A 15319-nucleotide genomic window follows, 5' to 3' on the forward strand; every position below is an offset into this window, starting at 1 on the left:
GCCTCACAAGGTTGTGGTCTGACTGGCCGAGGGGGGGCAGGGAAGTCGCACTGAAAGCCTCCTTCACGTTAGCATACAGGAGGTCCAGAGTTTTGTCTCCCCTGGTTTTGCAGGTGACATACTGGGTGAAGTTTGTCAGGGTCTTGTTCAGTCTGACATGGTTGAAGTCCCCATTGATAAAAATAAATGCATCCGGGTGTTTTGTCTGAAGCGCCGCGACGGTGGAGTGTATGACGTCACTCGCCTGCGCCGCCGCCGCGCTGGGAGGGATGTAAACAGTGAGAGCCAGGACGTGTGTTATTTCTCGCGGTAAATAGTATGGCCGCAGACTCAGTGCCAATAGTTCAATGTCGGGGGAACAGATACGTTCCTTAATGGTGATGTGCCCCGGGTGGCACCATTTGGAGTTCACAAAGACAACAAGCCCTCCGCCTCTCCGCTTGCCGCTCTGTTTACTCCGGTCGGCGCGCACCACCGTGAAACCCTCCTGTTCTATTGCACTGTCCGGGATGTTCTCGTTCAGCCAGGATTCGGTGAAGCACAGTAGGCTTGCCTCCTTGTACTCACGCTGGTTGATCATCAGGGCTGAGAGCTCGTCGGTCTTGTTGACCAGCGATCGCACGTTCCCCATGACGACAGCGGGCAGGTAAGGCTTGAATCTCCTTCTGTCCTCTCTCCTGTCCTTCACGCTCGTGCCAGCTCGATTTCCCCGTCTGCGAATCCTTATTTCGGCTGGTAGATTCCTCGGTGGTTCTGCAACTCTGTTTCGAAAGCAGAGGAGAGCCTCCCTCGGGTAAACCAGCCCGCCGTTGTTGCTGTTGTTGTTGTTGTTGTGCTGCCGCGGGTAAACCAGCCCGCCGGTGTTGTTGTCCATTGTTCAGAGCTGTGCTCGACCGAACTTTCCTAACTCAGCTAACTTCACAGAAGTTGTTACAAATGCCTTAACTTGGTCTAAAGCAACGCACAAGTCACTTATACACCTATTATGTAAGTATAATCACAAAAAGACTAATTAAGAAAGTAGTAAACGCGATAAAAAGTAAGGGGGTGGGAGCTGCTATGAAAAGGCTGCCACTCTCCACGGCGCCAACTACTACATACTTCTAACCACATTGACATTTTGGATTCATTGAGCCCCAGAATTCTTGCTGTAGATATTTCTTGATATATCACATCGAGATATGTAAGAAACCACACTTTCCGGCACATTTTTTCCGGTTGAAACCAACGTGATGCGATCAGTTTTTTTAGCTACTGTGATACCCGATAAAACCAATCTTTTTAGTTGTGGATTCACTGCAAACTCAAAAACATCATTCAATAGCAATACCGCGGGGTGTACAGGTATATTCCAAAATACGAGTATTGATAATTGTTGGGACACATCTTTCCAGAATGCCTTAACTGGTGGGCAGTCCCAATACATGTGCATAAATGTTCCTTCGTCCCCATTTGTACATTGGGAGCATTTGGAGTCTTGTATAAGCCCCATTTGCACAGCCTTATAGGAGTCAAGTATGTCCTGTGAATATAGTTCAGATTGATTTGTTGATGATCCGGGTTCCTTGATGTAAGTCGGACATTTGCCCAGGCTCCTTGCCAATCAAAGTCATTTTCCAGGTCTGGTATATCCCTCCTCCAGACATTGTCTAGTTGAAGGGTTTCATACGAGGACGTTAGTAATTGATAATAAAAACCTGATACAAAACCTCCCAATGTATCTTTTTCATAGAAAAATTTGTGGTATCTGTGGTGTTCAATTGGTATGTGTAATGGAACACCGTGAGATCTCATACAAAGTCGTAACTGTATGTAAAAAAGCCATGTGGACTCGGTGAGGTTAAACTTTATGCATATTTCGACATAACTACAGAGGCCCTTGTTATTAAAAATATCCCCTAATGAGTGTATGCCTCTTTCTTCCCATATAGGGAATCTTATAGGTCGTTTTCCCATTAAGAGAGCATTGTTATTGAATATGGGAGTGTGATTATGCCATACTTGAGGGTTAGGAAATTTCCTTTGTGTTTCCCGCCATGTCCTGATTGCATGGGTTATTATTGGGCCAAATTCTCGCTCACAATGCTTGATTGAAAGTTTAGTGTATGCTATGTCTTTCAATCTCTGTGGGGCTACTATGTTTTCTTCTAATTTTCTCCAAGATACCAAAGCCTCGGGGTCAAACCATATCTTCTTCAATGGTCTTAATGTGAAGGCATTAAAATATTGTAAAAAATCTGGGACTGCCATGCCACCGTCTGCTTTATTTCTCTGTGCGGTGGATCTTTTTATGCGAGGTGGTTTGTTATTCCAAATAAATTTGTATGTGGAGGTTTGTAATCTTTTCCAGTAGCCCTCTGGAGGAGGTAACGGAAGCATTGAGCTGAAGAAATTGATTCTTGGTAATACATCCATCTTAACTATTGATACCCTTGCCTGTACTGAGTTTTTAAGTTTTGCCCACCTGTCCAGGTCGTCCTTGATTTTGTTCTGTATTTTTGTGTAATTGTGCTTCACCGTTTGTCTTATGGTGGGAAATATTTCCACACCCAAGCATCTGAAATGTTTGACCATGGGTATCGCACCTGGGAGGGTTGTCTCTTTTTTTGCACTGGTGTTAAGAGGAAGAAAAGCCGACTTAGGCCAATTTATTTTAAATCCCGATAAATCACCAAAGTTCTCTATCAACTTGAGTATAAGCGGCAATGTGTTGTTGGGGTTTTGCATGAACAATATTACGTTGTCCGCATATAAACTAATTTTATGATGTGTGCCCTTGATTACTATTGGTTCTATGTGTTGGGATTGTCTTATAAATTGTGCTAAAGGTTCTAATGATAGATCGAATAGTCCGGGACTAAGAGGGCAACCTTGTCTGGCTGAGCGTGATACCGGAAAGATATCGGAGATGAATGTGCCTGTTGTAATCCTGGCCGATGGGTCCTTGTATAGTACTTTAATCATATCAATGAAACCTTTTCCTAACCCCATCCTTTCCAATACTGCCCATAGAAACGACCATTCCAACCTGTCAAATGCTTTCATAGCATCCAGGGATAGTATCGCCTTAGGTGTGATGTCCTCTTTGTCTGTATCTAGTACGTGCAGTATTCGCCTTATGTTATCATTGATCAGGCGACCTTTTATGAAGCCTGTTTGGTCCGGATGAACTAAAGACGTCATATGCTTTTGCAATCTGATGGCTAATATCTTAGAGTACAGTTTGACATCGGTTCCGAGGAGGCTTAAAGGTCGGTAACTACCGCACTCAGTGGGGTCTTTGTCTTTTTTGTGAAGAACTGAAATGAGTGCGGTATTTTGGTGTTCAATGAAGCTTCCCTCTTTGACTGAGTATAAGATCATATTTAGTAATAAGGGTCCAAATATGTCCCAGCAAGAAATGTACATTTCTGATGGGATACCGTCAATTCCCGGAGCTTTGCCGTTTTTCATTCCGGATATGGCCTTCTTGAGTTCTTCTAATGTGATCGGTACTTCTAACTGTTTAGCGTCTTCATCCGTAAGTTTAGGGAGAGTAATTTGATTAAGATATGTGTCTAATTTGTCTTGATCAAAGGTCGTTTCTGAGTTATATAAATCGGAGTAGAATTCTTTGAATGTATCGTTTATTATTTTGGGTTCTGTTACTAGAGCTTGTTGTTTCCTAATGGCAGTTATATCTGCAAATTTTGCATTAATTCTTAGTCGCATGGCTAATAGGTGACTAGGTTTAGAACCTTGGAAGTACTGCTGTTGTCTAGTGCTGCGTATTTGCAATTCCGATTTTTGTCTGTACATTGCTTTGATCTCTGTCTTTAGAATGTTAACTTGGTTATGATCCTTTACAATTCTTAAAAATATATATAATAAGAAATTCAAAAAAACGTGGATAAACGTATTTTTTTTAACGTTTTTGAAGAAAAGAAATTGGACAATGCCGTATCGGATCGGTACTCGGTATTGGCCGATACCCAAACCCAGGTATCGGTATCGGGACTGAAAAAGTCAGATCGGTGCCTCCCTACTCATTTCTGAACGGATTTTTATGGAATTTGGACATGTACTACACAAGACTTCAGGCTATGGACCCAGGATGTTTTTTCAGCCATACCAATTTCTTTGGAAATATGCTTTTGGATATTGCAACTACTACAGAAAAACGTGAGTAACGTGAGTTTTTCTACAACTCAAGTTCAGACCTATGTTACTCTATTTCATTAGCACTACTTCAGAAACTTCAGAAAATGTTATCTTTCAAAAGAGACCAGGCTCATGCATGTGCTATAAGTATAAAGTATAGTATTTTGGTTTGCAAAAAAAGTATGCAGTCCTCAAGTTCAAGTAAAAAAAAATTGCCACTTTTGGGGGTGCCAGTTAAGAGGTTAAAGGAACACAGAAATACACGTTAGTACCGTCTTCAGTCAGACAAAAAGATGGACAAATGGATACGGACCACTAGCCTAAACTCTGGGAGAGGTGTTTGGTCAACGGCTAGGCTAGTCGGTCTGTATTCCTTTCCATTAATTTGTGCTAAGCTAGGCTAGCTAAGCGCTGAACGCACAGAGCGGGAGTTGGTATCCATCTTCTTGTCCGACTCTGGAGAAGACGGTGAGCGCATCTCCCATCATGTTGCCGTGCTCCTTTAACCCTTTCACTGCCGACACGACAGAAGGTTAACCCTTTACTATCACACACACCGACGGTCGGCTGTCGTGTGGCAGTGAAAGGGTTAACCTTCTGTGAATTGTGGCAGTGAAATGGGTTAACCGTTTGGTAGTGCGGCAGTGAAAGGGTTAAGGATCCATACAAAGATAGGTTGTCTCAACACTGAGAACATGTTAAATTATGTACATTGTTGTTTTACAGAATGAGGGGTTGTCTCAATTGAAATTTGGAGTGAGAGTGAGTGAGTGAGTGAGTGAGTGAGTGAGTGAGTGAGTGAGTGAGTGAGTGAGTGAGTGAGTGAGAGTGAGTGAGTGAGTGAGTGAGTGAGTGTGAGTGAGTGAGTGAGTGAGTGAGTGAGTGAGTGAGTGAGTGAGTGAGTGAGAGTGAGTGAGTGAGTGAGTGAGTGAGTGAGTGTGAGTGAGTGAGTGAGTGAGTGAGTGTGAGTGAGTGAGTGAGTGAGTGTGTGAGTGAGTGAGTGAGTGAGTGAGTGTGTGAGTGAGTGAGTGAGTGAGTGTGAGTGAGTGAGTGAGTGAGTGAGTGAGTGTGTGAGTGAGTGAGTGTGAGTGAGTGTGAGTGAGTGAGTGAGTGAGTGAGTGAGTGAGTGAGTGAGTGAGTGTGTGAGTGTGTGAGTGAGTGAGTGAGTGAGTGTGTGAGTGAGTGTGTGAGTGAGTGAGTGAGTGAGTGAGTGAGTGAGTGAGTGAGTGAGTGTGTGAGTGAGTGAGTGAGTGAGTGAGTGAGTGTGTGCGTGAGTGAGTGAGTGAGTGTGTGAGTGAGTGAGTGAGTGAGTGAGTGAGTGAGTGAGTGTGTGAGTGAGTGAGTGAGTGAGTGAGTGAGTGAGTGTGTGAGTGAGTGTGTGAGTGAGTGTGTGAGTGTGTGAGTGAGTGAGTGAGTGAGTGAGTGAATATTTAATGTCAGATTGATCAATTAGTTGATAACCTTGTTCTTTACATAGAGATGAATGAGTCTGATTATGAACACACACACACACACCCACCCACCCCCACACCCACACACACCCACCCACACACCCACTAGGCTTGGGCGGTATGACGGTATTAAGGTATACCGGGGTATTTCGAAATACCGACGGTATTGAAAATCAATACCGTCTAAACGGAGTTTTGTTGTAGTGCACACACGCGCCAGCAGAGGGCGAGACTAGTCCTCACTAGTGGGGCGAGCCATGCAGAGCTGGTTGTCTCTACACACAGGAGGAGGGGGAGGAGGAGGAGGAGGAGGAGGAGGAGGAGGAGGAGGAGGAGGAGGGGAACCCCGCTTCAGTGAGTGAAATTAAATGAGACACGCTTACCGTTGCTGGTGCTGCGGGCTAACTGGCTATTCTGAGAGCCAACTGTAGTGTTGTGTATGATCACAACGGTGTTCACGCTTTACGGTAATGTTGCGACAGTGCTGTGAAAATACCGTAAAGCGTTGTGGTAACGAGTGTGTGTTGTTGTTGTGTGTAGGATGCTGCGGGCGAGCTGCTACCATTCTGAGAGCTTAACGTTACTAGCACTAGCATGCTGCGGGCTAACTGCTACCATTCTGAGAGCTTAACGTTACTAGCACTAGCATGCTGCGGGCTAACTGCTACCATTCTGAGAGCTTAACGTTACTAGCACTAGAGCTGCGGGCTAACTGCTACCATTCTGAGAGCTTAACGTTACTAGCACTAGAGCTGCGGGCTAACTGCTACCATTCTGAGAGCTTAACGTTACTAGCACTAGCATGCTGCGGGCTAACTGCTACCATTCTGAGAGCTTAACGTTACTAGCACTAGAGCTGCGGGCTAACTGCTACCATTCTGAGAGCTTAACGTTACTAGCACTAGATGCTGCGGGCTAACTGCTACCATTCTGAGAGCTTAACGTTACTAGCACTAGATGCTGCGGGCTAACTGCTACCATTCTGAGAGCTTAACGTTACTAGCACTAGAGCTGCGGGCTAACTGCTACCATTCTGAGAGCTTAACGTTACTAGCACTAGAGCTGCGGGCGAGCTGCTACCATTCTGAGAGCTTAACGTTACTAGCACTAGAGCTGCGGGCTAACTGCTACCATTCTGAGAGCTTAACGTTACTAGCACTAGATGCTGCGGGCGAGCTGCTACCATTCTGAGAGCTTAACGTTACTAGCACTAGATGCTGCGGGCTAACTGCTACCATTCTGAGAGCTTAACGTTACTAGCACTAGAGCTGCGGGCTAACTGCTACCATTCTGAGAGCTTAACGTTACTAGCACTAGCATCATCATCATCATTAGGTGGCTTCTTCGTTCCGAAGGTTGCCTATCACTCTCCAACCCATTCTGTCCCCACTTCTTCTCTCCAACTCCGTGACTCCGCCTCTCACTCCACTCCAATCACAGACATCGTCTACCCAGCCTCTTCTTGGTCTTCCACTTCCTCTCTTTCCATCCACCTTCCCCATCACCACCTTCTTGAACATCTCCCCGCTGGATCCTCTCAGAACATGCCCGCACAACTCCATCTTTCTCTTTTTCAACCTCTCCAGCAGCTGTCCTCCTTGCATATCCGCTCTTCTCAGTACCTCCTCATTCTTGATCTTATCCTTCCATGTTATCTTCAGCATCTTCCTCAGTGTCCACATTTCAAAAGAGTCTATCATCCTCTTTGCCTCTTCATTCAGCGTCCATGCTTCTGCTCCGTATGAAAAGACTGACATAACATACGTTTCCAAAATCCTGGTCTTCGTTTTCCAACTTATGTTTCTTCTCAATAATTCTTTATGGTTCCAGAATGCGCCCTTTGCAATTCCGGTTCTTCTCTTAATGTCCATGTTAGCTCTTCCACCTTCACTGATCCAGCTTCCAAGGTACATGTACTCCTTCACTTGTTCAAGTTTTTCTCCATCCACCTGTATTTTACAAACAGTTCCTGGTGTTTTTTCAATGATCATTACTTTAGTTTTCTTTGTGTTTAGTGACATTCCATAGTTTTTGCATTCGACATTCAGCTTATTCATCATGTCCTGTAGATCTTCTTGACAGTTACAGACTATAGCAGTGTCATCCGCGTATCTTATATTGGTGATGTTCTCTTCGCCAAGTTTTACTCCTTTCCCTCCTCTCAGACCTTTTTTCATCAGTGATTCACTGTACATATTAAAGAGTACAGGGGACAAGATGCATCCTTGTCTTACGCCCTTCTCCACCGGGAAGTCTCTTGATTTCTCCTTTCCTATTCTAACATTAGCCTTCTGCCTCCAGTATAAGTTGGCAATTATTCTTCGGTCAGAAACTGGTATTTTGAATTCTTCCATTGTTCTCATCAATGTTGTATGTTCAACTCTGTCGAAGGCCTTCGTGAAATCGATGAAGCAAATATACAGCTTCTTCTGTTGGTCTATCGATTTTTCACCAATGATTCTGAGTTGGCAGATTGCATCTCTTGTTCCTTTTCCTTTGCGAAAACCCATTTGGCTATCCGAGAGCTGATGTTCAATTATGGGTTCTATTCTGTTCTTGATGATTTTCAGCTGCGGGCTAACTGCTACCATTCTGAGAGCTTAACGTTAGCACTAGATGCTGCGGGAGGACTGCTACCATTCTGAGAGCTTAACGTTAGCACTAGATGCTGCGGGCAAACTGGCCATCTCCGTGATTTGTTTACTTGGTAACACGGGTTGCCGCCACCCCCCCCCCCCTGTATATCGGGGTATTAGGTAATCAAGGTATAACAGTATGAAAAAAGTCATACCGCCCAAGCCTAACACCCACCCACCTACCCACACACCCATCCACACACCCACACACACCCACCCACCCACACACACACACACCCAAACACACCCACCCCCACACACACACCCACACACACCCACCCATACCCACACCCACCTTGGTCTCGATGTAGAGCGTGATGAGTCCGTCGGTGACCAGGTCGTGAATGGACTCGAAGCGTTTCTCTCCCACAAAGTGCTTCCCATCGTGGTACAGGCGGAAGTTCCTCGTCTGCTTCCCAAACCTGGAGGAGGAGGAGGGGCGGAACGAGGGATGAAGACGAGGACGAGGAGTGGAACGAGGGATGAGGACGAGGAGGAGGAGTGGAACGAGGGATGAGGACGAGGGGTGAGAGAGATAGATTAAAGGAGTGTAGAAAAGGGTATAGAGGCATTGAAAGAACGAGGGGTGAGAAGAGATGTGATCAGAAGTAATGGATTATGAATGGATGAGATGGATGGATGGATGAGAGATGGATGAATGGATGGATGATAGATGGATGGATGATGGATGGATGTATAGATGGATGACAGAGAAGAGAAGAAGGTCAAAACTTTTTTAATGTGCCGTTTATGTCGGAGTTGACCTATATCAAGCACAACTGTCGCTCCCTTCGCACCGGTTGCGATTGGAGGATCAGGAAAAGAGGGCGGGGTTTGAGACGGGTGAACTCCCTCGACCCGCCCGCCCCCCCACCTCCTGACCTGCTGACCAGGCCGCGTCTATTCTTAACCCTAAACGGTGCATGCTTCCGCGTTCGCGTTTAGCGCTCCGATTGGCCACTGCTGGTCGCACCAATCGTGTGACGGCAAGTTCTTCGCCGGTTAAGCTTAGGCACTCTTTCGAAGTCGCTCTCTTTCGAAGTTGGTTAAGGTTAGAGTTTGTCTTAGAGCAGGGCGATAGAACGCCAGGCCTGATTCCAAACTCTAACCTTAACCAACTTCGAAAGAGTCGCCTATAAGCTTAACCAGTGATAAACTAGGCGTTAGGTAGTTTGCTGCTGGTCGAGGCGGGAAATGGGCGCGTCACGCGATTGGGCGCACATGTCACATGACCAGAAACGTCAGTGGGCCAATCAGATTCGCTTAAAAACGCATGCACCGCTTGGGTTAAGAATAGAGGCGACGACCAGGCCACAGACAGAGACACAGACAGAGAGACTAACAGTCCGGTACACACAGTCAAAGCCATCGATACTGTATAGCAGTGCAGCGCATTCGCATGTCATTGTGAGTTTTCACCAGTCACAGGGAACGGTACAAAGTCAGAAAGTATGACAGGCAGAGAGGTGGGGGGGGGGGGGGGGGGGCTAATTAGCCTCTTCCTCCTTAGTGGGTTCCTGTTAAGACGTCAGAACAAACCCAGGGACCATTAACCTAGAATCCAACATCCAACCTTGCCTCTCTCTGCCAGCCCCAGAGTAGCACACCAGTTTATGGCTGGGTATTTATGGAAGCAATTACAGGAGATGATATATATATATATATAAGTGAGAGAGCGAGCGAGAGAGAGAGAGACCACTACTTCAAGGGGGTAAAGAGGAACAGCAACAGATTGGTCCTGAATAGGGGCCGACGTTGGATTTTTTTTTTTTTTTTTTTTTTATATATATAAACTAAGCTGGTCCCAATCGGGTTTTTTTACAACTGAAATTACATTTTTGTTATTACAGAGAGAGAAAAGTACAGAAAAAAAAGGTACCGTCGGGCAACAGTACCAGGATCGGTTCAAATGTGAACGGTACCCTAACCCTAATCATCGGTGCTACCGACAGCCAGGGTCCACTGACCTTAGTGCCAGGGTGTAGGTCCCAGGTTCTCTCTGTACCTTAGTGCCAGGGTGTAGGTCCCAGGTTCTCTCTGTACCTTAGTGCCAGGGTGTAGGTCCCAGGTTCTCTCTGTACCTTAGTGCCAGGGTGTAGGTCCCAGGTTCTCTCTGTACCTTAGTGCCAGGGTGTAGGTCCCAGGTTCTCTCTGTACCTTAGTGCCAGGGTGTAGGTCCCAGGTTCTCTCTGTACTTAGTGCCAGGGTGTAGGTCCAGGTTCTCTCTGTACCTTAGTGCCAGGGTGTAGGTCCCAGGTTCTCTCTGTACCTTAGTGCCAGGGTGTAGGTCCCAGGTTCTCTCTGTACCTTAGTGCCAGGGTGTAGGTCCAGGTTCTCTCTGTACCTTAGTGCCAGGGTGTAGGTCCCAGGTTCTCTCTGTACCTTAGTGCCAGGGTGTAGGTCCAGGTTCTCTCTGTACCTTAGTGCCAGGGTGTAGGTCCCAGGTTCTCTCTGTACCTTAGTGCCAGGGTGTAGGTCCCAGGTTCTCTCTGTACCTTAGTGCCAGGGTGTAGGTCCCAGGTTCTCTCTGTACCTTAGTGCCAGGGTGTAGGTCCCAGGTTCTCTCTGTACCTTAGTGCCAGGGTGTAGGTCCCAGGTTCTCTCTGTACCTTTAGTGCCAGGGTGTAGGTCCCAGGTTCTCTCTGTACCTTAGTGCCAGGGTGTAGGTCCCAGGTTCTCTCTGTACCTTAGTGCCAGGGTGTAGGTCCCAGGTTCTCTCTGTACCTTAGTGCCAGGGTGTAGGTCCCAGGTTCTCTCTGTACCTTAGTGCCAGGGTGTAGGTCCCAGGTTCTCTCTGTACCTTAGTGCCAGGGTGTAGGTCCCAGGTTCTCTCTGTACCTTAGTGCCAGGGTGTAGGTCCCCAGGTTCTCTCTGTACCTTAGTGCCAGGGTGTAGGTCCCAGGTTCTCTCTGTACCTTAGTGCCAGGTGTAGGTCCCAGGTTCTCTCTGTACCTTAGTGCCAGGGTGTAGGTCCAGGTTCTCTCTGTACCTTAGTGCCAGGGTGTAGGTCCCAGGTTCTCTCTGTACCTTAGTGCCAGGGTGTAGGTCCCAGGCTGCCTCTGTACCTTAGTGCCAGGGTGTAGGTCCAGGCTGCCTCTGTACCTTAGTGCCAGGGTGTAGGTCCCAGGTTCTCTCTGTACCTTAGTGCCAGGGTGTAGGTCCCAGGTTCTCTCTGTACCTTAGTGCCAGGGTGTAGGTCCCAGGTTCTCTCTGTACCTTAGTGCCAGGGGTGTAGGGTCCCAGGTTCTCTCTGTACCTTAGTGCCAGGGTGTAGGTCCCAGGTTCTCTCTGTACCTTAGTGCCAGGGTGTAGGTCCCAGGTTCTCTCTGTACCTTAGTGCCAGGGTGTAGGTCCCAGGTTCTCTCTGTACCTTAGTGCCAGGGTGTAGGTCCAGGCTGCCTCTGTACCTTAGTGCCAGGGTGTAGGTCCCAGGTTCTCTCTGTACCTTAGTGCCAGGGTGTAGGTCCCAGGTTCTCTCTGTACCTTAGTGCCAGGGTGTAGGTCCCAGGTTCTCTCTGTACCTTAGTGCCAGGGTGTAGGTCCCAGGTTCTCTCTGTACCTTAGTGCCAGGGTGTAGGTCCAGGTTCTCTCTGTACCTTAGTGCCAGGGTGTAGGTCCCAGGTTCTCTCTGTACCTTAGTGCCAGGGTGTAGGTCCCAGGTTCTCTCTGTACCTTAGTGCCAGGGTGTAGGTCCCAGGTTCTCTCTGTACCTTAGTGCCAGGGTGTAGGTCCCAGGTTCTCTCTGTACCTTAGTGCCAGGGTGTAGGTCCCAGGTTCTCTCTGTACCTTAGTGCCAGGGTGTAGGTCCCAGGTTCTCTCTGTACCTTAGTGCCAGGGTGTAGGTCCCAGGTTCTCTCGTACCTTAGTGCCCGGGTGTAGGTCCCAGGTTCTCTCTGTACCTTAGTGCCAGGGTGTAGGTCCCAGGTTCTCTCTGTACCTTAGTGCCAGGGGTGTAGGTCCCAGGCTGCCTCTGTACCTTAGTGCCAGGGTGTAGGTCCCAGGTTCTCTCTGTACCTTAGTGCCAGGGTGTAGGTCCCAGGTTCTCTCTGTACCTTAGTGCCAGGGTGTAGGTCCCAGGTTCTCTCTGTACCTTAGTGCCAGGGTGTAGGTCCCAGGTTCTCTCTGTACCTTAGTGCCAGGGTGTAGGTCCCAGGTTCTCTCTGTACCTTAGTGCCAGGTGTAGGTCCAGGTTCTCTCTGTACCTTAGTGCCAGGGTGTAGGTCCCAGGTTCTCTCTGTACCTTAGTGCCAGGGTGTAGGTCCCAGGTTCTCTCTGTACCTTAGTGCCAGGGTGTAGGTCCCAGGTTCTCTGTACCTTAGTGCAGGGTGTAGGTCCCAGGTTCTCTCTGTACCTTAGTGCCAGGGTGTAGGTCCCAGGTTCTCTCTGTACCTTAGTGCCAGGGTGTAGGTCCAGGTTCTCTCTGTACCTTAGTGCCAGGGTGTAGGTCCCAGGTTCTCTCTGTACCTTAGTGCCAGGGTGTAGGTCCCAGGCTGCCTCTGGCTCTCCCTGATGAGGTAGCTGCCCTCGGCCTGGCTCAGGAAGCTGGTCAGCCTCCTCCCGGGAGATCATGCCATGGTACCTGAGGGGGGGGAGGGAGGGGGGGAGGGAGGGGGAGGGAGAGAGAGAGCAGAGGGAACAGTGAGAGAGAGAGCAGAGGAAGGATGAGAGAGAGAGAGAGAGAGAGAGAGAGAGAGAGAGAGAGAGAGAAGAGAGAGAGAGAGAGATGAGAGAGAGAGAGAGAGAGAGAGAGATGAGAGGGAGAGAGAGAAGAGGAAGGATGAGAGAGAGGAAGGATGAGAGAGAGAGAGAGAGAGAGAGAGAGAGAGAGAGAGAGGAGAGAGAGAAGAGGAAGGATGAGAGAGAGGAAGGATGGAGAGAGAGAGAGAGAGAGGAAGGATGAGAGAGAGCAGAGGGATGAGAGAGAGAGAGGAAGGATGAGAGAGAGGAAGGAGAGAGAGAGATCAGAGGAAGGATGAGAGAGCGAGAGGAAGGATGAGAGAGAGAGAGGAAGGATGAGAGAGAGAGAGAGCAGAGGAAGGATGAGAGAGAGAGCAGAGGAAGGATGAGAGAGAGAGCAGAGGAAGGATGAGAGAGAGAGAGAGAGCAGAGGAAGGATGAGAGAGAGAGCAGAGAAGGATGAGAGAGAGAGGAAGGATGGAGAGAGAGAGAGAGGAAGGATGAGAGAGAGCAGAGGAAGGATGAGAGAGAGAGAGAGAGTGAGAGAGAGAGAGAGAGAGAGGAAGGATGAGAGAGAGCAGAGGAAGGATGAGAGAGAGAGCAGAGGAAGGATGAGAGAGAGCAGAGGAAGGATGAGAGAGAGAGAGATCAGAGAAGGATGAGAGAGAGAGAGGAGAGCAGAGGGATGAGAGAGAGAGGAAGGATGAGAGAGCGAGAGGAAGGATGAGAGAGAGAGAGATCAGAGGAAGGATGAGAGAGAGAGAGAGAGAGAGAGAGAGAGAGAGAGAGAGAGAGAGAGCAGAGTAAGGATGAAGAGAGAGGATAAGAGAGAGAGAGAGAGAGAGAGAGAGAGAGAGAGAGGATGAGACTAGATACTCACTCTCTTCCATAGTACTTAGGTCTGGTGTCCTCCTGAAAGAAAACAAAAAAAACAAAAGACATAATTATTTGTAATCATTTACTTGTGAAGCCAAGCTATAGTTACTAAAAGGTGACATGACCTGAAATCCATACCATGGCAGATATTAGGGCTGTAACCGAATGCTTCGAAGCTTCGATCATAATGTTGACATTCGAATTCTAAATCAACATTCGAATTTTTTATTTTTAACACTATGATCGCCGATGACGAGTTAAGACGTCATTCCTAGCCATGCTCATTCTGCCGAAGACGCCGTAACTCGTCTTGATATCAATATTTCAAAAATCTGTGATCGAAATCATATTTCCCCTCCGGAGCCCTGAGATACACTGAAAAGCTCCACTCAACTCTCTAGCGGTTCAAGAGCGCCATCTGGTTGCCGATCGGCAGATCGCAACCGGAAATTACTCTTTGAACCGGACGTGCTCATCCATATGTGGTCCGGCCACTCGCTATCGTTAGAGAGACTCCGTCTTCACACAGTGAACATCGATCGGTGGAAATAACTCGAAAAAACAACATGATTTGGACGTATATACTATTATACAACCTGGAAATGGATCGGGCATTTCTCCATCCCATAATAGAAAAAATTCTGTTCCACGCTCATCTGCGAGCGGCGCGAGGAAGCTACGGTAAGATTCAGCGTTATTTTTTAATGTCTTCTATACTAACTGCTATGATGAACATATGACCTGGATGAATCATCTAATGCTGCCCACGGAATTATAAACGCCCCTCGCCCATCGGTCATCATCAGATCATACGTAGTAACTCCTAGAAGTACATCCAGTTGAAATTTTTTATCTCGCACAGATTCCTACCAAACTGTATTTGATCATCAATATAATGCATTTAGGGCTATAAATCACGTTCTGAAGAAGCTGCAGAAAACTATAAAACATACTTATACTTTAGACCGTATTTTAGTATGAATATGTGAATGAAAAAGTATAACATTGATACACCCTGAAGCAATACATATAGGACCTTGAATGGGCCATGATAATGTCAATTTAGCAATAAAATTTAAAAGGTTATAGCCCTGCAAAGAAGGGAACTTCTCCATAGACAAATAGAGATGGCGAGGGATGGTAAATTATGAATTTTAACCATGGCGATCAAAGTGTTAATGATAAAAAATTAATTATTTATTTATTTATTTTGTATGTGTCTATTCAATCTGTTTAAACCAATGGGGGGGGTCTACAAGATACATGACCAAGGTACCCATGTACATGTCGAAATACTTCCCAAAGGTCAGTGAATACCACGATCACAACACCAGAGGGAGCTCCACAAATCATGTTAAACCCAGATTCAGTTTCTACGTCAAATGTATATACTCTCTTTTCTGGACTCTTTTTGTATCACAAACAGTACTGTATTTGCAAATCTGGTGTGTCATAAATGTATAGATGTAGCAGTACTGTCTATCTGTATGTCATGTATGTCATATATGTTATGATGAATTGAAAATGGGGGACCCTGAT

The 15319-nt window shown here is 47.0% G+C and overlaps 1 protein-coding gene across 1 annotated transcript in view; it reads right to left on the bottom strand.

Annotated features, from left to right (window-relative positions):
* The window catches only part of LOC311240365 (N-chimaerin-like), a gene marked incomplete at both ends in the record, with an annotated part of 43458 nt that overhangs the window by 14289 nt on the left and 13850 nt on the right, over nucleotides 1–15319 (bottom strand). The window contains 4 exon segments of the mRNA XM_084328949.1: nucleotides 8523–8649; nucleotides 12692–12768; nucleotides 12770–12806; nucleotides 13785–13816. Of these exon segments, the coding sequence (XP_084185075.1) occupies nucleotides 8523–8649; nucleotides 12692–12768; nucleotides 12770–12806; nucleotides 13785–13816 (273 nt within the window).

Source organism: Notolepis coatsorum (genome assembly GCF_963971535.1).
Source record: "Notolepis coatsorum genome assembly, chromosome: 1".
Taxonomy (NCBI): Eukaryota; Metazoa; Chordata; class Actinopteri; order Aulopiformes; family Paralepididae; genus Notolepis; species Notolepis coatsorum.